At 38.3% G+C, this 27120-nt stretch overlaps 1 protein-coding gene across 3 annotated transcripts in view; it reads right to left on the reverse strand.

The window, feature by feature from the left end:
* Nucleotides 1-3217: 3217 nt before the first annotated feature.
* The window catches only part of LOC136346598 (death-associated protein kinase related-like), a 118004-nt gene continuing 94101 nt past the window's right edge, over nt 3218-27120 (reverse strand). For 2 of the 3 annotated variants that reach the window (XM_066295912.1, XM_066295914.1), the window contains exons 2-5: nt 10145-10340; nt 9768-10032; nt 9112-9358; nt 4732-8962 (exon numbers count right to left, since the gene is read on the reverse strand). In XM_066295912.1, the coding sequence (XP_066152009.1) occupies nt 8584-8962; nt 9112-9358; nt 9768-10032; nt 10145-10340 (1087 nt within the window). In that variant the 3' untranslated portion in view covers nt 4732-8583. Of the gene's footprint in view, nt 3955-4731; nt 8963-9111; nt 9359-9767; nt 10033-10144; nt 10341-27120 lie in introns of those variants that run through there. The other variant, XM_066295913.1, reaches the window with a different exon arrangement.

A 27120-nucleotide genomic window follows, 5' to 3' on the forward strand; every position in this document is an offset into this window, starting at 1 on the left:
GCCGTTCTCGATTATAAATAATAATAATTATTATTATTATTAAATGGGGTGTCTCATAAAGTATATATAATTGGTATGTTTCCTATTTTGAGATCACCCTATATATGTTTCACTAATATATGATTTTTGAAATTACGAGAATATTTTATAAACCGCTCGCATGAAAACGGAATTTGATTAAAATAAGTACACACAAACCGACATACATATTGTTTTACATTAATACGTCACTCGGAAGTGACGCTTTGGAATAAGAAGGTTTTGGAAACAAAAGAATAACACTTCGGCTGTCAGTGTTAATTGCGGCTTCGCGTCTTCTTCCGTGTCGTCCGTGAAAATTATAAAATTTTCACTCAAATGTGGAAAAAGTTTGGAAATAGTTGTGCTAACCTGAAAGTTAATTATATAGAAACGTAACGAGGGTTCGTATGAGATTCTGCTCAGTGGAAAATGGGTAAAAATGCACTTTTGAAATTCGATTTCATCGACCAGTTCCAGGAAAATTATGTCGTTTGTGTTCGGGTGCACCGAAGCGACTCGATCGTTGAGTCGCATATATGGAGAGCATTTAAATTGAATCGAAGTAAAAATTTCGGCGATGGAAAAGTAAATAGTCATAGGCGGACATGGGGCAAGGCAGTGCAGTGCGTGTTATATTGAAGATATACAGTACCTGAAATCTTTCTTCTTAATGATTGAGAAATTCCAGTTTTCGCTGACAAGATTTCAAACGGACCATAATTCCAGAAGGTTTATTTTCGGTAAGTGACCGATGTGCGATAAATGTACCTAATTTAACCTCGATTAATTTTATTCTGTGTGTTGGCGACCACGCTAAGTGGTTTTTGTCACCTTTTTTATACCTTTCCTCAGGTATAAATTTATTGTTGATTTTTTTCGTTCCGCGTATCGTTTCCATGCTTAAGAGCCATACGTTTGCAAATAAGGGTGTAAAGTTATTTGAAAGTTGGTAGACCCTCCGATTATTGTTATCATTCATCCTATGACGCGTATATTTATGTGTTAATTTTGGTGCAGATACCAATTATTAGATGATTCATGGGGTGGCACAACAAACAATATATTCAAAGTAAGGAATAAATTTATTGTCGAATTAGCTCGAAACAGAAATTGTTTGGTGGTATCCAAAAATTTAGATAATTAAATTAAATGTTCTTGTGTTTCAAGTGTCAACTGTGTACGCCTCTGATTTAAGTTCAATTTATTTGTCAATGCGTTTCTTCCGGAGAAAACAGGTGTTGAGCACGTTATTTACAAATATGTTATTAATAATAATTTCGATTCTGGACAATTTGGCGGAGAAAACTCTGTCCTTACAAGATCACGATACGATATTTAGGGCTATTGTTTATCAGAGTATTAAATTTATTATGGCCTTAATATATATTATTCAGCTCTCCAAGTTATTAAGTTTTAATAAACTTAGACAAAATATTAAGGTTGATAATAACTTTATCTTTATTATATATCTATGTATATGAATTATGAACATAACGTATAAAACTTTAAATTAGTATTGCTCTCGAAGAACTTTTGACTTCTTTTTCGATCAAGTTCTCTTTACAATAGGAAATGGATTTTTTTATTCCTTCAGATAGTATGTTTGTTTAATATAAGTACAGCCTTGAATTCTCAACTATACTCCTGTTTTACTAAATCTGGAAAGATCTCATGTATCGCTTTTAATACCGATCAGCTGTATCTTTACAAAAAGCAGGTTATACCAATAGCAGTTCATTCGAATGATAGCGCGGCGATGAACGAGATATTAATAATGCGCGTAGAATTAATAAGCGGAAAAATAGAGTTTTCTTTTTTTCTAAATGCTCTTGACGTATGACATTAATATATCCTTACGAATTAGTAAGTGAAACTGTGTGGTGTTCGAAGACGTAAAAAAAAATTATGTGTATGCGTCTACTTCAAGTTGCAATTCATTCGAAACTCAAATTGTTTGGAAGATATTTTTTCAGTTTTTACAGTTTTATAAAATTAACAGACCAAGATACGTTAATGTTAATATTGTGGCTTTTTCTTAATTATATATATCTATGTGTACATACTTATATATCAATAATGAATATGATTATAAATTCTGAAAATGCCTTTGAGTTCCTGTTCAATTAATTATAAAAAAAAAATAAAAAATGCAATTATTTGTTCTGAAACTGCTATTCGTGGCAGAACTTTATATTCGATCATTTTGTATTTTTACACGTGTTAGATGGTTTTTGCCACTTGCGATTGCATCAATATCGCCTCTAAAGTAATTTTTTTCAAGTATTTCAGCAGTGATAAATCGAGGTTGATAATCTCGTTCTCCGTTACGCTAAATGGCTCTAAATTTTTCAACAGCTGATTTTCAGTGTACAGAGTGGTCATTATCGGGGCACATTATTGGCCATAAAACAAGTTTTATTAACCAGTTGCCTAAGTTTAACCACAGTATCGTTTAACCCGGGACTGATGCCTCCATTGTGCGCTAAGACGCCTGGAATATGAATCATTGAACTGGTCTTTAAATAATCATTAATTTAATTAAAGATAAATCGTCTTCATGTGTTTACTATTTTATTGTCAATGCTCTTAATTCATTTGAAGAGCTATGTTCGAGGTTATTTTATTTTAAAATTATTTCATCCGTATTAACGATAAATTCATTTGTTAGATCTCATTTTTCAGATCATTATGTAATAAACGTACATAAATCACAAGACTTAAATAGATCATAGTCTTACCATCTACGTCAAACAAATCAGTGTCGATGAAATGAATAAGTTTGCGTATGGTCGGAAAAAAATGTTAATTTTCTGCAATTTCACCACTCTTAATTAAACTGCGAATGTATCGGGACAAAGATAGAGGTGAGGCTGAATCCTCCAAAATTCAACGGCAATAATTGTTCAACTAATTTACATATGTGTAAATTACGACGTGACGAAATATCATAATCATTATCGTTGGGGCTTAACGTTACTTTCGTTAGTTATTAAGCACAATCTTCAAGTTATGGTATTCACTTAGATTGGTATTTTTTTGTGCGCTTTTAGAACATAAAAATGTTTGGAATATCTCATATATAAACACACCGAATTTTTATATCGCATTGTAGTAGCTATTAAATTATTGTTGGTTTATTTTCCTATTACACAATCTTATAACAACTATATTGATGGAATATAATAAGAATTATATTGATGCAATTCAATTTTTAACGCTTGACACATGTAAAAAACAGCTTCCCTTTCGTATATAGAGGGTTGGTAAAATACATTATACTGTACTTTCGAAGACCATTGATGGTACGATGTTAATCGGCTTTCGAGTGTAGGATTCTCAGCTTCTAGTTTGCCCATGAAACCACCCTTCCTGCTCTCATCTTGGATCCCGTCCAGACTGTAGAAATTCATCTTTGTCCGTCTACAGTCAATTACTATCTGTCCTATATCATCCTTTTATTATAATAGTACACATAAATACTCAACACATCGGAGATCAAGCAAATATTTACATAGTTATAGCATTATACGGGGCATCCCAAAAAATTAGGCCAATTCGCTAATGACAAATTCTTCAAAAACGAGCATAAAGAAATCAGGAGACAGTAACTTTTCTATTCCTATTCAATGGTCATTTATTTGTTAATATTTGGACCTCTTGTTCACTACAGCAACTTTTAAGTAATTTTCAGTAACTCCCTGTATCCCTTGACGTTTTAAGGAATAGAATTTCAATTTGCCACCGTTAGATTGGTGTTTGGCGCATTGGCCTTCTTTCCCAGGGCACTCTGTACACGCGTCATTTCATATTTTATAATATACAATAATAGAAAAGTACTAATGGACAGGAAGAATTAATATCCCGGCCGCAATTCATCTAAGAAATTCATCATCATAGGATAACTCCATGCTTTCTGAAGCTGCCCTGCAATCACTGAAATTGAATAATGTTGAGAATGAACTGGTTTTGATCATGTGATTTTTATTATCTTTAATTAGAAAAACAACAAAAGCACCAAGCTGACTGCAACAAAGTAAGGTGAAACTGTTAGTATGCTGTTAAGTTTAGCTTTACGTTAGTTTTCGCGGGAACCAATAACCCGATCAATAGCCAGGCTCTATTTCAACGTTTGTACGGAAGTTCAACCACAGGTAATCAAAGTTTCAGTAGTAGATTTTTAGTGTAGGTCCTACTTCGTGTTAATCTTTCGATAGTTCTCTCCTTTTATAAAACCCATTTGATTTCGTACTCCATATAAAAAAGTGCCACTTAGGGTGAAAAGGGTTGTACGATAAGTTTTCTGTCATTTTTGTAGTTCTTTTGACTTGGAACGATGTGAAGTGCGTAACTCTATTTAGAGCACATACTGGTACGTTACATTTCGCATGTTCGAAGATATACGCACAGGCAGGAGGGGGAGGGGGTGGGGGGTCCTGGGAAAAAGACGGGGGAAAAGAGGGCTGTGTTGTGAAAACTTCATAGTTTTAAGATTTAGGAATAAATAAAGTGGCGAACGTTAGGGAATGTGAAGTTATGTTGTAATTTTTACGGTCATGAAAACTAACCATAATACATCTCATCCCAGTGTATGCAGCCAAGCAGGTGATTTCACAGTTCCACTTCTTTTCGTCTAGTTTTCTGATTGAGCGAATTCTGATGTCACAAAACGTTCACCACGCGGACAAAAGCACGAAAATAAACAAGACATCATGACAAAAAAAATCAACCTTTATTTAGAAGTATACCAATCAAGAGTAAAAAGCAACAGAAACATAAATTACCGCTTAAATAAAAACTAGATCTGTACACGGTCCTCGCAGCACAACTGAACTGCTTACGTTACGCGTAACTATCGTAATAATTATCCAATAAAAATGGCCTTAATATTTGTTTCTTCGTATCAAAATACAGTCCTCGATACGTAAGTAATTTGGCCTTGTGAGATACTACCATGTGACGTTTTAACTAAGTTGTTCCAATGCCTTTAAATAGACATTTGACAGCATTCGACAGTTGTGCAATCGGTCAACTACCGAAAATATTATCCCCCGAAGGCTATTTTTTGCCGCAAGCCACAATCGACCATGGCCATCTTATAGGAAACTTATGGCTTGCCCCTAACTAAATTGAAGACGAAGGCACATTGTAGAACCACATAGCGAGCTTAATTTAAGAAAACTAATCGTGAATTTGATGATCATCACACACGGCAGTACCTCCTACTAATTTATGGCAGTTGACTCACACATGAATGTTTTGTGCTTTTGAGGGTTTAACGAAACAAAAAAGGGGGTGCGTACATACAGCGAATGAAACATTAACTAATTGATGCGATTTTTGGGCGCGTTTTTGATCGGGACCGTCTTCATGCTCATGAAATATGGCCTACGAGTAGTCTAAAGTCATAAAGGTATTTCCTTTATTTTCGTGAATTTCTTCAACCTACATTCCAAGAAAAGGCAACTTCTCTATCTCTCTCACATTTCGGCAGTTGGTTTACGTATTTCGGATCTTACATGAACTCAGTTCTTGTCTGTCTTACTACCTTCCTTTCTCTTCTTCCATTAACGTTATTTCTTTTTATTCCTATCTAATGGAAGGACCAAAACCTGACAACCTTTAGATGCATTCAGGAATATTTTTTATTACTATGTGAGAATTTCAGATATTTCGACTTGTGGTAAAAACTGTAGAGACCTTCAAGGTTTTGATTAATTTTAGGCTCATGCACCGTAAAAATAGTTTTAGGGAGAGCTTCGAAGGCCGCCAGAGCGGTAATTTTATTTGGCAAATGGAAATTTTCAATTTAACTCGGTTTTTATTCAAAGTTTCTTTAACACGCATATGCTCCTGTTCATACTGAAATTAAAACCAACGACATATTCTCTCCTCCGCCACGTGTTCTTTTGGTGTTCGCATAGGAACCAAATGAAAAAAGTCAATAATCGTAATTGAAAAGATGCTCACAATGATGCGACGAAGGAGGCTCAAAGAAATAGTTATTTAAATGACAAAGTAAGAAGTTTTCCTTCATCGGGAGCAAAAGTGCCGTGTTGTTTCTACAAAGGAGGGAGGAAAGTGCTATTTCCCATGACAGCTGTAGAAAAAAGAGAAGTTTTCTTCGTATCATAAAATGAGATGGCATAATTTGAGTCTGACAATAGTCAATAGCAACGTTTGATGTCTGCAACGCACCTATTTAATTACACGGTGATGTGGACATTGACCAACTGTTGTTAATAAATTTTGCTTAGCATGTTCTCGTCTTTAGAAACTTGACGGCAGCAATATGGTTGAATGAGGAGTATCAGAGACTTGAGCGAGCTTACCTCGAAGAGCTTCAAGTGTATATTTTACAATCCACATTGTTCGTACTTAAATCACAGCATGCATTTTTGTAAAAAAAAAAAAACAAAACCGTGGGGACACTTACGGTTTGAATACAATAATAGGAGTTTTCCCGCAGGTTTGATGATTTTCATCATCACAATGTTCAATACAGATCATGTACATTTGGAAGAAAAAAGTGGAAACCTCGTATTTTAGGGTTTAAATTCTTTCTAGGGTCACATTTAATTGCAAACTATGAGAAGCAGCCGAGTAGCTTTGTATTATGTAACCTCTGGTATGACATCGAAAGTGAATTTTTTTAGATTAACTGAGAATTTAAAATGTAAGCTGAGAATGTACAGATATTTCATAAGATGAAAAAGGAGTAACTTGGAAATCATAGATTTCAATAGATAGACAAGGTGAAAACAACGTGGTTAACGCATTGAAAGACCTGTTCGGACGTTCATTGATTGTATAATGTTCTGCTAATAAACGTTGAGTCTCTAGACCCAGAAAATGTGCGGTACTGACCTGAAGACGTTGAACCTGAATCTACGGCAGACGGGAGGATACCAACTTGTAGAAGCCTGCCCAGGGCAGGTCTCTTTTAATATTTAAATGTGAGGGGGGAGGGGAATTGCCTTCAAAGAATACGGGAACAATAGCGAACAAGATTCAGGGGACCTCATGTTCTGGTAAATTTCAAAATGATACTTAGTTTCATGGTTTCTATTTGCATTAGCAAACGTTTTATTCTAAAGTTACAAGAATTATTAATAGATTTCCATAAAAAGGGATCAAAACTGATTAATTAATTATCCGGTGGAAAAACCAGATGTATTAGGTCTACTAAATTGCGTTTACCTGCGAGCCGACTGCAAAGAGTTGTGGCAGGCGAAACGCATGATCTAGACCGTTATACAGAGTTCGTCAAACGAACTGGAAGGGTCAAATATCAATTCAAATGGCTACACCAGTTAACTAAAAAAAGACACTTTTTATCTGAAGGTTTCTTGACGGGAGCTACTTAAAAATCAAATTTACAATGTTGTTAGATCTACGGATTTTTCAGTACATATGCGAGTTTTATTTTTCATGAAATGATATCGGCATTTTTATGCCGACATGACGTGTTTGAAAATCCCATTTGCAGCGTTGTCATCTCGCTCAGTTCACAGACTAGTATAACTCTGAAATGCTTTTTTCCCAGATGTTGGATTTATACATCATGACTTTCACCAGATGTAAAAATAGTAGTAGTAGGAACAAAGTGGGAATTGGACTTTTCCGGATATATTCGAAGTTTTTTCAATTCAGAAACATGTTCAACCCAACAGTTAGAACACACATAGTTACCCCAATATCACCGAATTCGTTTCTCTTACCGTTCTTAAGATCTCATAGATACAAATTTCTGGCTTCTGTACACATACATTCAATTTGATTGAGTCATCTGGTATGTACGGAGATAGATGTCCCCGGTTGAGTAAAACACCTCAAGCGTCACTTAACGGTCACCTTTTGGTGAATATTTCCGTGTCATGAAATTCTGTACCAGTCACTCAAATTAATACGGTTTTTGAATAATTATCGCATTTCAAGATCTTTACAATCCGAGTATCAAACTTTTAGCAACACAACTTGCGGATAAATTGAGACCCATGTGCCCATAGATGACATTTTAGCAGTTATGTATAAATAAATACTTTTTCTTCAGAGGTTATCGTTCCGAATTCAACAATTATTTGAACTGGAGAAACATATTTTTGAGGTCAAATTGTGGACAGACCAAAGAAATGTTTTGCTCGTCCGGAAGAATAGTATTGTAGTTGCATGATTAATATCAATCATGACTAAATACGTGTTTATGCCGAAAATGAGAGAGAATGTCGAGTGAGTTGCTTTATCGGTTACTAAAACGGGATTATTGGCATATTTGAGAGCAGATAAAGATCATGCACGTTTAGGAATATTTAGCCAATTTCCCAAACTTCTTAATAAAGTGGGTATCTTGGCAAGATAATAATTTGTTAATAAATATTAAAAAATATTAATATTTTTTTGGAAGATAGCTTTTTTCTCAACATATTTCTACTCCCCGTAGACTACTGAGTATAACAAAAACGCCTCCAAATAGTCGCCCCCAACAACCGGACATGGAACTCGGGACAAAAACAAAAACAGACTGTCCTGTTTTTGTCTTTCAGTCGGCGGAACCAACATTCGCCCCTAACACAAAATGCCGCGGTCGATGGTGATTGTCGGCTTGGCGACCTGCGCAGGCGACAAATGCCTGCACGCCGTCCCACACTGCGGACACAGACAATTGACTGTCGTTGAGTACGTACGCACGGCCGACGAATCACTGTTCATATTGTTGCGCATGCGCGCCGAAGAAAAGTCTTTGGATTTGGGTGGCGGACTGTCGACCGTCGTTATGCAGGTGAAACTCTTTCGCTGCGAGATCGGCGTCGATGTGGATCGACGTCGATCGCTGAGAGTCGTGATGTCGATCGATTCGCAGGATTTCGTTGTCGGCGAGGTGACCAGATTGGATTTCAATGAGATCCAGGGATGGTCTAGCAGTTCATGAACTGTGGGTCTTTTTCTAAGGGAAAAAAAAAGAAGAAAAATTACTTCCGTCGCACTGATCCTTCTTCGCGTGTTTTGCACGTTACGCAAAGAAGGGTCGTCTAACGATTGACGAAATACAGCAACAATAAAAACAAATCTATAGTTTTTGACTGTGTGACTTACCTAGGATCTACTATAAGTGCACTTTTAATAAAATCTATGGCCGCACTCGATACGTCGTCGAAGTGCTCCGGCTCGAAGCTGAGGGCACATTTGGATATGTTCAGGAAGGTTTGTTGCTTGTCGTCAGCCCCGAAGGGACTGAAGCCAGACAACAGAACGTACGCCAACACTCCCACCGACCAAATATCCGTCGACAGGCAAATTGGTTCGTAACTTAGCACTTCGGGCGCGACATAATCTACTGTACCTGCAAATAAATCATACACGTCCGATCAATGTAACGCATTCCAGAAAACGATCCTAAAAAGATATTTAAAGTTTTACTCCACAATATGTCTCAAATTGCAATTGAGAAACTGGAATCGCGTACCAATTCCACTTCGAAAAGGTACATATTGGGATACAAGTTTCGTAAGATTTGTTGTCGCGCATGTCCAAGTTTGCGAAACGAGGAGTGAAGCAAAGACGCGTGTGGAAAAAAGAGACAAACTGTCAACTTTTCCTTATTTAACTGATCTTGCATCAACATTAGGTTCTAAGATAGCGGTAGGCAACAACTGCTCTTCGTGAACGTTTAGTGGTTGATTCTGAATTTTCGCTGACAATGAACAGTTCGGACACTTTAACGTCCAAGCGTCTTCGTAACAAGGCCATACCTAATATTTCTCGTACTGTAACACCGGGCTGTAAGATTTTGGAAATACCGAAGTCGCAGAGCTTGATGTCGTCGCAACTGTCTTCTATTGACAATAACAAATTTTGCGGTTTCAGGTCTAGGTGAGCTATGTTTCGGTCATGTAAGTACGACAATCCCTCTAGGATTTGTTTCATCGCTTTCCGGGCTTCCGGTTCGCTGAGACACTGACCACCGTCCAGGATATGCTGGAGTTCGCCGCCAGCGGCTAATTCCAACACTAATACCTAGAAGGAACACGTGTTGCTAGTTTAAATGGAAATGATTGAAAACATAGAATGGGAAAAGCATGCCGAGAGCGAAACGCTCGCAGAGCATAAAACGAAGCAGACCGCTTACCATTTCAGTGATGGACTCATAGACCTCATGTAGACGTATGACCCTGCTCGAAGACGAGCACTGTATCAGGACGGCTATTTCGTGAATAATTTCCTTCATCTGATCTTGATTTCTGCGTCGTTTCTTCACAAATTTTGCTGCATAATGTGTGCCAGTCTTCTTGTGAACCGCTCGGCAAACTGTTGCGTATTTTCCTCTGAAAAAACAAAAAAAAAAGATCTACTGTAAAATATGACCGAAAAATTCGCCCGTAAGGCAGTAAGTTATGTTCGTAGGAGGTCCTGTTCGGTCAATGCCTGCGCGTGATTAATTCGAAGTGAGCCGCTTTAGTCAATCCAATTCGGAGGCTTTCACCTAACTGTGCCAAGTTAATTGGACAAATTCAGTTTTGCGGTTGGCGAAATTAAATTACTGATGCTTATGTACGCACAAGATTGAAATTACTTCGACCACAATAAAGTGAAAATTAAGTTTCTATAATTTTTCAACTCTGTCGGGCAGTTTAAAACAGAAAAACCCGAGAGGACGATGCTGATTTCATCGGCGGCGATCTCGAATCAGCTGCTCTATCTGAGATACGTACAAGGAAAATTGATAGATTAACCGTCTTAAAGAGAACGTGGTAAAATTGTGCACTTTCTGGGATGCAATATGTTACAATAAGTTGCAGGGAAAAATTTCTTAATGCACATCGTTAAATTTACTTTCCTTTGGGAGGTTAAAGACCTACTCGCACCTCCACGCGGCGACTCCTGGATGTCTGCTCCCTTCTGCCTGGGCAGCCAATTTCGGAGCACAGAATCGCATCTTGAAAGGACACAAATCGAGCACGGGGGGCGCGAAGCCATCACGAAGGCCCTTTCGATTGCACAAAGGGCGACAAAAAGTGTAACCGGGCCGAAATGACCCAAAGAGACAATAGATGTTCTAAAAGCACAATTTACGAGGAGGGAGCGGAATCGACTAGCGCAGAAGACTAGCGTAGTGGAGAATAGCTACTCGCAGGTCTTCCTGGCTTTTACGATATATCCCTTAGGGACAGTTTCGGAGTTGAAGAGGGTTTTTGATCCCGAAGTTTTTGGTGGGTATTCGTTCAGCGAATCCCACACTGCCTGGCTGCCGCGGCGTCAGGTCTGGTGTTTTTTCGAGTATTTTGAGTCTTCATGTCGTTACTTGAAAATTTGGGAAAAATTGTAATTTTAAGGCGCTAAAACTAAACATTTCCACTTAGAAGCCCCTGTATTCTAAATCTCCCAGTTATTGAGGTTAGTTTAGTTATAAAAATTCCCGTGCTTTTTTCTCATAGCTTTTGAGTAATATACATATAATCAAAAGAGCACGCTAAAGAGAGTTTTTACCCGTTTATCGGTTCTTTTTGGTCTCGGAAACTCAAATATTTTTTGCATCTGCATTATTTAATATTATGAACATTCTTACCAGGTACAATAAACAATTCCTCAATGTATTTTGCATCGGCCTGCGAGTAATTCAAACCTCGACAGACTCAAATAGTAAAATATTGAAATATATAAAATTTTGGAAAAATCTTTTAAAAATCGGTGCCTGCTGTCATCGTAAAACTTTAAATTTAAATATGATCAAATTCGATCATTGATTTCGGTTAAACACAATACATCTTTTGAATGCACCGTACACGTAGCAAAAACGAGGTGGTAGTAACATTTTTTTAAATTTTCGATGAGAAGATATTCTTCAAAGTAAGTCCGGGTTCAAAACGACTCTACGGCAAAGTACTTACCACTTTGAAAATTTACATAATTAAACACATTTTTTCGTTAAGGGCCGATGCCTGAGATATTCTTACCTATAAATTTCTTCGAAGTGATGAGGCCGTTCCTCTAATCGAGTCTAATGCTACTAACGCAAAACCATAAAATCGAATCTAACTCTAATGGTATCTTATGCTCAAAAGGCATTTCCCTCATATTTGAGCTCTACCATTATAAAATCAAAAAAATCATAGTTAATAACGAGCCAGCGTCCACGAAGGCCCTCATTGACACGTCACAATTTGCGAGAAGGCCGAAGATAAGCCACCACGGAGTCGACCCCGAGGACAAATCACTTAAGAAACGTGCGCTTTAACGTACCATCTTCATTGCTCTTGTGTCTTCTGCACGCTTCCGGGGTTAAGCACCTAGAGCGATAAGCTTGCGGAGAACCCAGCACAAGTAGGATGAAAAAGACATAATTTTCTTAAAGATGGATAGTGTTCAACGATTGAAATTATTCCTAAAAGGAAAAGTCATTGGTATCAACGACGTAGGGAAACCTTCCATCACATTTGACCGTTGATGACGACATAAGCAAGTACCTATTTTCATACGTTATCACATTGTAATGAATGTGTTAAAGTAGGTACTGGATCTACTGGCGAGAACGATGATATCACCAAACGCTCACGTTAATAATACTACTAAACTTAACTGGAATAAATTCGGTATCTGCGTGGCATTTGATTTTTAGCAAAATTACTTAAAAACGTCAATTTTTATTTTACTCGATGCACTTTGTGGTAATATTTTGTTGTCACGAATGTCAACCCCTCAGCTAGGGCAACAGTTACCCTTAAAAGTTTAAATGGAAAAGGAGTTCATGTGATTGAGTTCTATTTCAATAGAAAATTTGGTTCATTTCGTTTATAATGCAGAGAAGTACTTTACGTAAGTTATAAAATTTCGAATAAAGCCTTACTTAACTGAATTTTAATAATGATTGGACACGGCGACTGAGTCTGAATACAAAATGAGGTTGTTCCATTGTTTCGACAGAAATACCCTCTGATTTGTCACCCATTAATCAAGGGACCATTAGTACAATAGAAAAAAATTAGGAGATCATGGTCATATGAGAAATACCCCAAAGGCGGAGATCGTAAAAAATTGATGATGATACAAAAATTAACGCTCTTTTGGCATTAGAAGAAAGTCCGATTATACCAGCCCGGCAGATGGCTCATGAAATTTTTCTTCAGCAATACTTCCGTTTTTAAAATATCGAAAAATGTTTCATCAAATGCGAATGCACCAAGAATTGCTTGAGGATGATTGAAATCGACGAATTGAATTTTGCGAAAGGATTATGCTGTCCTGCAATTAATCTGCAATTAAAATAAAATATCTACAGAGTGGATTTTGTTTATTGGTCAGGCAACTTTTACATTAAATCGACATGTCAAATTGTCAATATTGGTATGCAGTGCATCCTCATTAGATGGGAGAAGACCACACGCAGTTCTCTGCAAAAATAAATCTTTGGACGGGTATCATGGACGACCGAATATTAGGGCCAATATTTTTCTAGGAAAATTTAAACGGCCGTCGATATTTAGATAATTTTGAAGACGAACTAGTTCCTACATCGTCTAATTTGTTTTCTAGTGAAGTATATCCAGTCATGTCGGACGGACGGATTTGGTTACAAGAAGAGGGAGCACCACCACGTTTTGCTCGGAACGTTCGTTTACGCCTAGATGAAACTTTTTAAAGTCGACGGATAGGAAGAAAAAGCTCAGTAGAATGGCCACCGAGATCTCCCGATCTGGCTCGTTTCGAATTATTTTTATGGGAACGCCCGAAGTCGAAGGTTCACAATATGGAACCACATGATATCGACCAACTTAAAAAACGAGTAAGACAACAAATTAGGCGAATCACTTCAAATACTTTAAATAATGTGAGAGATGAGTTTCATCACCGTTTACGACTGCGCCAAGAAGTCGACGGTGACTGTTTCCGACAGTTGCTAAGTTGAAGGAAATGACAATTTGATCGTTTAAAATTTTGCTCAGTTTTAGTATTATTTTGCTCCGTGATGACGACTAATATGTCGGATGAAGTTGGGTTGAAAAGATCTTTAAAATGATGTGTCATATGGATTTTATTGAATTTATCTCAGTTAAGGTTGCGGCCACCCTGTATGTCACGCGACCGAAAATCTACTACCAGTTTTTAAAGACACCACCATTCGGTGTGTGGAACGATCCTCAAGTACGTTTCCTCACACACGGGTTAATATTGACGTGTATATGGGCCATTATTTATTTACCGAGTTAATAGGCTACAAAATCGTCATCATTCTTATTGTTGCGTTATTTATGGTTGTCATGGAAACGCGTGTTAAATGAATCCTCATTGATTGACGAACATGATTCACGACGTATTGTCTTCTTGTGTTTCGGATTTCATTTACGCTTAATTTAGATAAGTTGACGTTCAAGTCATAATAATCTACTTCACAACTTTGGTGTATAATAGACTATTATACGGTCGTAGCCACGTAATTTTAACATTTGTATAGGTAGTAGGGCAAGGATAGGGGCAGAATTAGAATAGCGAGTAAACTCTGTTATGCTTAGCAGAAGGAAAATACACGTTTCTGTCTTCTAAACAAATGCCGTAAACACTTAAAAATAAACAGGTCGCCCAAAAATGTGGTTAATGATGATTTTAACAATCTAATTTTGCCCATGTTGACGAATCAACTTCCGGTATTCTTACCAGTGTCGTGTCAGTAAATTTCTTCATGAATCACATGTAAGAAGCAAGTATTTTTAGAATTCTGCATAAACGAAACCTATGAACATTATTCTTGGACAGAATAAAATAGAGAAAAAAGTGTCGAGTGGGGCTACCTAAATGTGCTCAATTGCATAATGGGCAATCTCAGCAGACGATTGGTAAATAAGAATGGAACCAACCAAATAAATATATACGAATTGGGGATGAACCCTAACAATTTGGGGTCGTGCACACCCACACCGCTCGCACGACAGAGTCGTCCTTCATTTTCCTTTGCAGGGATGTGCTAATGATAAATATCGTAATTTCAATGTATTTAGGAGAACATCCCGTCATTATAAATAATTGTCCACATTTCGCCAATTAACTTTATGTCCACAGAAGTTTTAGATTCATATGATTTCAGAATCGTTTGAGATAACGTGAATTAAACGTTCATTAATACCACGTTATTTTAAGTTACTTGAATTACGCGGTTTTAAGTCCTCCGCGCCGTCACTGTCAGATATTTCCATTGTGACAGTAATTCTGTATTCTGATGAATTTAAACATCACACGCAGTGTTTATGAGATATTTACCGATGCTCGGCTTAAAAGTTGACCCGAAATCGATCTTTGCGGAGTATAGTAACGCGATTCCACAGTGACTCCCAACCAATCTGCTGCGGAACGAAAGGCCACCAAGGACACAAACAATTTGCCCTTACAGATCAACCGCATGACCAACGCTGAAGCGTTGATCCAGTCGCAACCGCAGGTGACTTCACCCTCACGAACATCAGCTAATCTGTTTCAATTACGTCTTCATAGAAATTTCAATAGCCGCATTGGTTGAGCTGTTCGCATTTCTCTGCTCGTCCTTCGTCGACGTTTTCAATGAACTCAGCAATTCCCACTTTGGGGAACCAAACGGGTACGACGCTGTCTCTGCGTAATAAATGGCACCACAAAGGCAAATAATGGTTGAAGATCCGTACCGATTGAACAGTGTCGTCGTTAAAATCGTTAGCGAGGAATGCGTTCGTATGCATTTGGTGCTGAGGCCTAATGTATCAGTAGTAGTAAAAGGTTCGATTCATCCGTCTGGAACACTAAAACTGTAATGGTCTCGAATAAAATCGTTTGAAAGATATACAGTACGCCATCAGTAGTGTCGTGTAGTTCGTTTTATTAGGGAGGAAATATTCGAATTGCAAGGTCGTTTGTACGGTAAAATATGTGAAACATTTACGAGAATGTGCGGGAATTTGAAAATAAACTGTCGGCCAGAAGCGTCAGTGTGAGCGATTTTATGGAGGAAGTTGCGATCCATGGAGTTATTTTATGTTTTTACTACTAACGATAAATACGTCTCATCGAGGCGTCATGCTTGCTAAAGGTAATAATACAGCAGAGGCCTTTTACGCCTCTACGGTAATTACTATGCAGCTAAACATACTGGAGCACCACTTTGATAGCGTCTGCAGAAACGTTCAAGAGACCTAATGGCTCCGGGTAAAAAATAAAAAATGAACCGCATTATTACGAAATACGGGCAACGGTGCGGCTTCGTCATTATTTTGTGTCATCTCAAAAATGCGCTTGCAAAACCGAGCGGAATGCGTAAATAGCGCAATTGAGGCCGTTATGATGATATATATTCAAAAACGTTTGATAAATTTCAGGACGCGACGTACACCTATATAACGGACAGGTTGGACGTTATTAAAATTAATAATGTTCGCTTAAAACGAACCAGGAATTCGCATGGTCATCAAAGTAAAAGTGACGCTCGTAAAAACTCCTCTAATTCCATCCGAATTCACGAAAACGCTCCGCGATGCTCTGCGACATTTTCGGTGGGTTTACCAAATCGAAACAGCTCTTGATTGATTACCAGAATAGAATATCACACGGTATAATCGTCATTTGTGGGGATTTGAACACACGAGTGTAAGAACGAACGCTGCATATCTTTCGACCGATATAAAACAAAGAAAACCCTGAGGGAGATGTGAGGGCAGCTGCCCTACACACTCCTGTATGCCTGATGACACTGCCCAAAAACTAACGTTGGATGTTGCGACCGCCGGGCCAAAATCGAGAAAAGGTTATTTAAGGTACCAATTTAGAAACAGGCTAGTCCAAAACACTTGCATGTTGAGTTAGTGGAGATACCCCATAACCGTACATCATGAGGTACCACTTTCCCGAGTGGAAATGTAGCTCGGCGTCTGTTGACCCATGACGGACTATTGCGGGGGCAAATTCGCACTACTGTCCCTTCTTCGGGAATGGTTGCGTTTTTCAAACTCCTGTTCAGGTTAGTTCACATTTCAACTCCTGTTCAGAATTAGCTGGGCCATCAAAGCAGGTCCTCTTCGATTATCTCAGACATGTCGCACCGGTCTAAGCGATTTTATTAGATACTTACGAACAGCTTTTATCAAAAATCCAAAAATCTGACACCCACCAGATGGCATTTTTGGAACACAGAACGGCCTTGTGGGCATTTTAATAACCGAATTTACATTGACGAAACGCTACTTATGTGCAATTTAGACAAACATATTGCATCTGGTTATTCAAATTGCTAACCCACCGCCTGTTTTGCAACGTTATGTAAACTCGTTAAATTAATTCAATTTAATAACATTTAATAAATCGACACGGTAAGTTCAAACACCTGTTGCGGCCACCTGATCAGGTCAAGGAACATCCAATATTTGATTTGTTACCTGTGGAATCGATGTATCGAACTATTGATTCGGTTCTGGGTCTTTTTAAGGGAACCATAGATGATGGTTGGTTAGCAAAGAGACGCGTTTGAAGGCGTGCATCAACCACCAACATCGATAACGTACATCGTTTTCAACGGGAGAGATGTGAATTTTGTTCAGCTGGAAGATCGAAGGGGAAAGTTTGACCGGGAACGATCGAACAAGTGATCGATGAACTTCTTTAACTCGCACCTTTACTTTCGCGACACATACTCAACTTTTGAAAGTTGATTGTTATACACCATTGATTCAGTGCCTGCAGGCATACCTGACGGGCCCGATGACCCGGATGGAGCCACCATTTAATCGGATAAATTCGGGACTGACCAAAATCCCGGTCGCACGCCAGAGATACGTAAGACGTTCAACGTGAGATATGCGGTAAACAGCTACCGCTTGGAGGCATTGGTGCAAATCGATTGTTGAATCTAAATGGACATCACACGAAATATCACTCACAAGGCACCGCAAGTAATGTGTGCAACAGCATGTGTCGCGCAATTTATAAACAATATTTATTTATATATCAGGGAGAGTAATTTTTAACGCGTAAACGTAAAATTTGCACACGAGCCTCGATCACCAAACTGTGTTAAGAATACCCCGTGTTTAGCGAATACCCGGCCGGGATGTGGACCTGGGTCAACGCAATGGAAATTCCACGCTGCTTCAACTTCCTCAATGCAGATCTGCACAAGTTTCCTACCGGCTGGCTACACGATGATTTTGACATTTAGTGATATTTCATTGACTGGTGGTATCGAAATTGTTAACTTTTCGCTATTTCGTAGATACGTAGTACGTAGCTAAGCTACTGGTAAGTTGTCTAATTGGCGACTAATGTAATGAAATAATTATAGACTAACATCATGAACAATTACCTTAACCAGAATAGTTCATTAAATTGGGTCCGGTCGTCAATTTGTTTTTTCTAACATGTGTGTTAATATTTGTTTTCAACAACTATTTCCGTTTACCTAATTTCGTAAGGGGTCGCGTTGAAGACAATCCTGCGGCAGATGGAGAAGGAGGGAGGAGTATGGAGGTGCCTGTGTTAGACGAAACTGTCGCAAAACAACTAAATTAGATTTCCAGAAGGTTTATACAGGATAGGAAACAAAGAATGTTCAGTCTTACAGGTTCTTTCAAAAGCACAGGGCTTAGCGGTCGACGACGTCGTTCCCCGTCATGGCATCGTGGAATGCGTGCACAAGAATTAACGGAATTAGTCTTCGGCTGTGTAGCTACAAGAAAATGGAAATTTATATGAATTTGCTTCAGAGTTATATCGCTATGACGATCGACCGTGCTCATCAGAGCCATGATTCTGATCTCATACCGTCCAAATTCTCCGAGCACCCTTATGAAAAATGTTTAGCTGTTTCCGGTAATCTTACCCGTTCACGAACGTGATTTTTCTGCTTACATAGCGTTCTGTTTCAATAACTTACTTAACGTTAGTGAGCCGCATTAAAAATGACCAGTTCCAGAAAGTGAAGGCGACCGCCCGAAGCTTACGTAACTCTTCACCCTCGAGACCTTAACGCTGCACATTTTGTTAAGGGTTTTCACTTGTTGTGGGGCAGTTCGTACATCAAATTCAGATCGAAGATATGCTTGCTTTAATTAATCTCAGCGAACGGGAGCTGAAACATATCGCCGCAGACCAATCAGGAACCACATTCCCGCTTTTGCGGAAAGATTTTTGACTTATTCCGCGTATTTGCTTACGGTTCGTGGGTATACGAGCGGAAAGCCGTAAGGCATTATAAATTTCCTTTCAACGCCAGTGGCGGGTTAATAAGGTCGTCTAGAGACGATTATGCACCGAGACGGCAACGAAGTAGCACCGCCACTGGTTTCCTGCAACGGACGTCTATTTATAAAGCCAATGAATGCAAGCTCATTTGAAAGTCTAAAATGGTGTGGAATGCACTTAGGAAGAGCCTGGTTGAGCAGACTCAAAAATATGCACAAAATATGCTCTGATTATAAATTAGATTAAAGCAAGATAAAAAAAAAAAAACAAACAAAAAAAGTCTGTGGTCAAGACGTTATGTACCAATAGTTTTTCGGGGAAAGACCGGTGCGAAAGTACTCGCAGAAATGTTATACAGAATTTTCATATTTCGGTGGTAGTACTGTAATTAACTCTCTGTTTAATGCAGACACCGGCGTCCGAACAGTACCAGCGAACTCTTATTGACGCGTAACGTTGAAATGTTTATAATTTTGTTCAATAATTCATTTTAATTATCGATTCAGTGTTTTTTCTTACTCTGTTTCGTGTCCTAAAGTGCACAATTCGTTTAAAAGTTGACGCATTCGAACGATTATCTTAAAGCTTATTACCTGATTTTATATCAAAGTTATTCCATAATTTAGTCGTTCAGCGCATGTAACCAGCTCCAGTTAAGAAATAGGAGAGGCATTGTTTGATGTAGCGAATGAGATTTATCAGGAGTTACACAACATGGCATCTCCTAATTAGTTTCGTACGTGAGTTCTAAGAAGTCGCAAGAAAAAAGACCATCTCTCTTGGCATTTTCAAGGTTTACATGAACCATTATTGTTATTGGTGCCATTTATGACGAAATTAAGGTACCTCTTTTCATTTCACAACTATTGGAAAGGGGTTCCGTTAAATAACCGATCTCGACGGTTCATCGTCAGTTAGGAAATCCATAGTTTTATATAACGAGTGCCATTCTGTGAGACGGCCGAAAACACGTCTCGCAATGTGATATGCGTGACAACACATACCCTTCCAAATAGGCTTAATACATGAGGCAGAAATTTCAACTTCTTCAAACTGAGCCCTGCACCACAGCAATTATTATTGTTGCCGTTTTTATTTATTAACTGAGTGAGATTCGAAATGGAAGACCCCGTTTCCATTAAGTATCTTGATCCGAAATAAAAACTGTTCGGCCAAAGACGGGAAAATTCCATTCGTTTCAATTTAGACTTCCCTGCAAGTTTTTAAGTAGGCCTTTACCACTATACCATAGATTGGTATGACCTGGGGTCATAAAACGAAACCGTCCACATACAATAAGAAAAAATAACCATGACCCGTGACGCAGTGAATCGTGACCGGATCTAAGATCCCGCGGTCATGCCAGGCGCCAACAACCTCGTGTGAGAAAATCGTTAACGGACAAGATGAGGACCGACTCGACGGTACTATAGCGAGGTACAGTCTCTCCACAGCGGGTTATTAGAATTACTAATTAAACGCCTATACCCTTGCGCAAATATGTCTTAAATCTCGAAATGACCTGTGTGCATTTGGAGTACCTCGGTATACTGAAGCACTCCAGAAGTACCTCGGGTACCACTTCTTCATTATAGTCATAACAAAGAAATCTCTAGAAAGGGAAATGGATAGGCAATTGGCCGCGAGGAAAATGTTCGTCACTTGAGATGTATTTAAGTGAAAACCAGTACGTGACCAGTTCGGACATACATCAAGTCATTCGATTCTCATTCCCATTGCAGACGAAAAAATTTTAAGTCACTAAAAATGTTTACCTACTTCAAATAGCTCCATATTAATGACCACTATTACGTCATTCTTCGATCGACCTGACACAGAAGGTCGATATTTCATTAAGGATGTACGATCCGCCTAGACCCAATTTGTCGCTTCACCGTTCATTAGGTCACTGGGACACCACAAAGCTGCCTGACCTCGGGTCACTCTAGGGCGATTCCCAGTGGTAAATTACACATTACATTGTTCGAGGTGTGTCTTTTGGTCAAAAATAAGCAGGCGGTTAATGAAGTCGCCCGTTCTCAGTTCCGGCACCAGTTTCACATCAAACATTGTCGGTGCTCTGGCCAAAACAAACAGGCGCGCAGTTGACGTGCGTCTTATTCGTTTTTTTGTTTTTGGTTTTTGGTTTTTGGCAAAGCGACGCAACATCGAAGCTCATTACCTCTCTCAATTAGATGTGCATTGCGACGCGCAGGTATGCAAAAAGGAAAAAATGCGCAGCAGCATGCCGTATCGCGCCATCCGGCCATCAGGCATTTCTGAATCGTTGCCAATGCATGTAGTGTGTACATATCTAAAGTGAAACCGTTTTCATGGGAATATTAATGACTTTACCTGAAATGTTGACGCTTTTAAGGGTAACGTGTCCAAGAATGAGTAGTTCGAAGTCCAAACCATTTATTGAACGGAATGTAAATCAACACTGAACTTGAGTAATGCATTCTCACGAGTACAGACCAATTCTCCCATGGAAATTTTAAACCGTCAAAAGATTTGACCTACACAGTGCTTGATGGCGCTTTTAGACTTACATACTGCAGTCTCCAGCTAATTCTGTAACTTTTTATTTTTATTAATAGATTACATTCGCCTGATAGTCTTTATCCCCGCCACCAATCCCTCTCGTTGTAATTCCTGTACGAGGTCGGTCTCTGGAACGAACTAGACAAATGGATTCTTTATTGGAGTCCTAACAAAGGTTTTCCTGTTTCGTTTCCTTTTTTCATTTTTGGCAGCTTGTGAGAGTTGCGTGGAATGTGGATCTCTATCCGTATCTTGAAAACTGTGACCAAAGGAACGTTCTAATTTAGCTATCGTACTAAACTGGAGGTGATCTACCGATTAAAAATATTTTGGAACATCCTGTATACTATATAAAATTTCGATTCTGCGCAACGTTATGAACATTTTTTGTGTGCGTTGCTCAGTGCTTAAATTTTGCGGTTTTGAAAATGTTTGAAATTTTCCAAAAAATAATTACGATTGCAATCATTAACGCATTTTGTAATAATTTGCAAATGGCAGTTTCTATTATTACGTCATCAATAACAGGCTTGTGTGTTCTGTAAAGTGGTTTGACAGATCCGCCTTTTTTTCATGATCTATTATGCGTTTGAGGATTTTTCGCGACGGCTCCATTTCTTCCGGACATCGAATAATGTACAACATTTTCTGGCTAATACTTTGTCATGTTCATTACGTAAAGACTACTAAATTGAAAGTAAGACTTATTTTTTTTATGGTAAATATGTATTTGTTGATAAAATGGGGAGTTTCAATTTAAAAAATGAGTTTCTTTTGCAACTTTTTAATAACAATATCGGGCCATCTTTGTGCGCATCCTGCACAAAAACTCATGGTTTAACTCACAGACCTAAGGACTGTAATGCATTTTGTACAGCAGCGCGAAATTTTCTTGCAAAATTCTTGGCCATTTGCGGCTTATTAGAAAATACATTAATGGCTACACTAATAATTTTTTTGGAAAATTCTAAATATCTCGAAAACCATAAAATTTAGGTATAGGACAATATTCACCAAAAACGTTAAAAATGTTCTGCAGAATCGAAATTTGACATAATATGGGGCGTTTCGTTTCAAACAAGTAAGTCGATATTCATTTCCGGTGTAACCGGAAATGGTATTTTCGTGAAAACAGCTTCAATCAATAGATTACCTCCGCTTCAGTATGATGCCCGAATTTTCGTAAGACACCCTGTATAAACCCACAGTTCTTGCGAAAAGGGTGAGTCTTTTAGCGAGTTTCTCGCCAGGCTAACATAATCCTAATGCGACTAAAAATTTTATAGTAGCAACACGACAGCAGTTCACGGTATGTTCCCTCTATCAGACCCCTCTTTCGAACATCCTATAGAAAGGTGCGGGAACGTTAAGGGAGTTACGCGAATTTATTTTAACGTTTTAAACATTTCAAATGGATATTTGTTGTGTCATGGAAGACGTCATGTATCGAAACTTTTTAAAAGCGTCCACTAATTCAATTTGCCGAGCATTGAGACAAATTTATTATAAATATTTAATAAAAATGACCCCCCTCCCCCCCCTTCAACTGCCAATTCGGAAGTATTTACGAGGGATATTATATCGCGTTCGACTTTCGATGAAAATTAACCGCAGCACATTTGGCTGCATGTAACCACCTAATGACTTATAAAATCTTCAAACTATTTACAAGAAGTTACGTAATTTATGGCGGAAACTCATGAGAACCGATTCGGAATTTGAAACGATAATTTTTCTAATGCGCTAAGTCTATCTAAGACCGAGAAGCGCACGCACATTCGCGAAACAGCAATAGCGTAACGCTTACTTACTATTGAATTTTATTTATCCCCCAACAAAAATAAAGGAGTGTTATCGTCGCTTTAGGTATGCATAACTGGACTAAAACTGAAAGCATGTAGTAAAATTTGCATAATAAACATTCGACGACCGGATCTCGTCATATCGTTTACTCTCGTGTCGTAATCGGTGTGCAAGAATTCAAGTAATGATGTAGAAAAAATTTCGCACAGTCGAGATCATCGTTTAATGTAAGAAAAATTAATCGAATCACCGTAAAACCGGTTCTTCCTCATTCAATTCGCGCTCCTTTCTACGCCTTTTATTGACCGTCTGTTAATCTTTGCCGGGTGTATGTTGTCGAGGAAGCGTCTGGATGTAGGATATGCTGCTTTAGTAAGGGCCTAACGGTTATTAACCACGAAAACATTCTTACCAGGGAGATAAACCTTTTTCCTTGAAGAACGTGAAAACGAGAAAAAATATGAAATTTCCCCATCTGGAAATTGTTTTTTTACTAACCTCACCCGAACCAATATCTTGTCCAAATTTGTCACACACACTCTCACGAACAGACAAAAACAAATACCACTGGCGCATTTGCGGGACACCTTCAAGGGTCTTCCGGCGCCTCGAAAAGGACTGAATTTGATGGACGTGATTGAAATTTGGTGATCAACGGGTACGAGAAATGTTTCTACGACCCACTAGTCTAAGCTAACTACTGACACGGAACACCATAAAGCACCAGTTCATATAAAAAACACGACAACGGGAAAAAAACAAAACAGAGTAAAATACTTAAAAGCGCAAGTCTAGAAAATTGCAGAGTTTTCAGCGCCTAAGTGGTTACACAAAAATGTCGTTTTCTCTCATTTTTGTTTCCAAAATTTCCTCCCTTGTACATGCCCGACCTGAACTATGGCAGCACACGTATGAAAACTACTTCCGCCTCAAACAACCTCAATGCCGTTGGGCGGTGAAAACCAAGGACTCTAAAACATGTGTTGCATACCTCGTTTGCTGGTTTTAGGAAAAGAGCAAAAATGTCGGCACGTTTTCGTCAATTGAGACACATTTAGCTGATGCAGATTTTCCCATATCAAATTATGCACTTTAAAATGCAAATAAGAAATTTCAAATCAAAGTAAAATCACATTTACTAGACTCATAGACGAGTAATTTCGTGGGATTTACTATTAATTTATATACCTAATTCAATTTTTCAAAATTACGTCTTCGAAACGCCCTTCGTCAGCTTCAATGCAACTTTGAATGATCAAAATTTTGCATCATTCAGCGCAGCAAATCGCCACCTCAAACGCGATCCATGAAAGGAAAATTCCGTTAAGACTCAAATTGATCTTCAAAATGTGTAGTTTTGCAACAATTTTTTTTTAAATATTTATTCCGGCTTTTTCGTCGTTGTCGTGGAAACTCCCGCGAACTGTTTACGAAAAATTCCGCAGTGCAAAAGTTGTTGTTGGGTGTGGTGTAGCAACAATTCTATAGCTAAAAGGTGGATTCGAAATTGAATTGCAAGAATAGATGGCGATTTTGAACTCAAAATCCAAAATTGAATAGTTATCTAAATTAATAACAAATCCCATAGAATTAGCTACGTGTTAGTCCAACAAAAGCTTTTTTTTTTTACTTTGATTAAACAGTTTTCATTTGACTTTCAAAGCGCACAGCCTAGTATGGGAAACTCTGTAGAAGAACCAATAACGAGCACTGCCGTCTGTACATTTGCATCTTTAACCATTACTTTAGGTTACGTTACTACGGAACAGGGATTGGCAACTGATGGCATTTCGTCCAAAAAAAAAGTCTCGATCTGAAATATTAAAACGGCGATTTCAGATCTTAGAATCACTTTCACATATGCCCTTGCATTGTGTGTGGTAATGTATATCGCCGTAACCGAGTCTTTATAAATTAAAAGGGTGGAATCGTTGCGTAACAGGTTACAGTTGATTAAAAATAGCCCAATAACGGTTTTTACATTATGTCAATCAACAATAATGTATCGTATCGCAAAACGATCAATTCACCGTCGGAAACAATGCTGAAATTGACTTGTTGCACATGATCTACGAGAGGCGTGTGGCACGATCGATGCAAATGAGGTCTTACTTCAAACAAGAAAAAACAGGTTATTAGTTTAGGATAGTTAGGCACCACGTTCGTTTAAAGTTCATAAAATTTAATGACATTATTAGGTCTGTAGAAATTCTCCAAGCGGCTTTTGTAATGGGAGATTTCGACATGATAGGCAACCGTGTACAGGGTCCGTCATAAAAGTGTGGTAGCACCGAGATATGTTTTTGTTTTAAGTGGAACCCTCCAACTTTTTGCTATTTTTGGATTTTTTGTCAGCTCAGTTTACGAAAAGGGTCTTATGTCAAAAATTTACCGTTGTCGGGTTATTCGGAAAAATACGAAAATCTCAATAGCAGCAAGCTCTTACGGAAATCGGTTCTGTACCCCGACTCCTGCGAATGTCGCAGTTGGTCTTATGGGGCTTCACAAGAGCTTAATAAGATATGTTTCGACGTGTTTTAATAATAAAAAAAAAAACCATTTCCGTAACTCCCAAAATAGGTCTCTGAAATTGCATGACTTGAAACCCCAATAATACCCTTTTCAAATGGAATTCCCCAGTTTTCTTGACGGCATCGTATTCAAAATCTAAAAATCTACAACTTTTCTTAACATTACCCTATCATTAAACACGACCGTTTTTAAATTCTTCATAAATGCCCCTTTTTCGCTTCGAAATGTTTCAAAAATCGCATTGGTCACGTTACCATGAGCAAATGTTATGCCGTCTGGTGACGATCACTATTAAAAGTACGGGAAATAATTTTGTTTTCATGCAGTGAGCTGTTCACAATCAATTCTCAGATCGTCCTCCGTTTCGACCAGAACACGGTTGCAGCCTTACCAGAAAAGACCTATATACCATATCGGTTATTGTTATCAGGAAATTATCGAGAACTTGGAAATGGCTGTGTTTGGGGCTCAACAAAAGTTGCAGATTTTTGGACTTTACCGTCGAGAAAACTGAGGCATTCCTTTCTCAACGAGCAAGTTTTGGGTTTGAAGTCGTGCAACCTCGAACGCCCATCCTATTTCGGGGGTTAGGTAAATGGTCTTTTTCTAAATTGAGGCACGTCAAAACGTAGCTTATTAGGTCCTCTTGGAACTCCATGAGACCTACTCCGACATTCGCAGCGGTTAGGGTGCAGCGCCGATTTCCGTTATCTTGCAGCTATCAAAATTTTGGAATTTTCCCGAATAAATCGGAAGTGGTAAATTTTTGACACGTGACCCTTTACGTAAGCTGTCCTTGAAATTTGACAATAAATTCGAAAATGACAGAACGTTGGGGTTCCATATAAAAAAAACATAGATCGGTACTGCCACACTTTTATGATGGACCATGTAGAAAATTATTTAAAAATACGTACGTCTTAAAAACCAAAAACTTTAACGTAAAACATTTCTCTTCTACTGCAATCACATCGAAGAAGTGCCTTAAGAATGTTATTGTTTCACCTCGTTATTGTGCTAAACAAAAACGTTTTGAGG

Source organism: Euwallacea fornicatus, chromosome 23 (genome assembly GCF_040115645.1).
Source record: "Euwallacea fornicatus isolate EFF26 chromosome 23, ASM4011564v1, whole genome shotgun sequence".
Classification (NCBI taxonomy): Eukaryota; Metazoa; Arthropoda; class Insecta; order Coleoptera; family Curculionidae; genus Euwallacea; species Euwallacea fornicatus.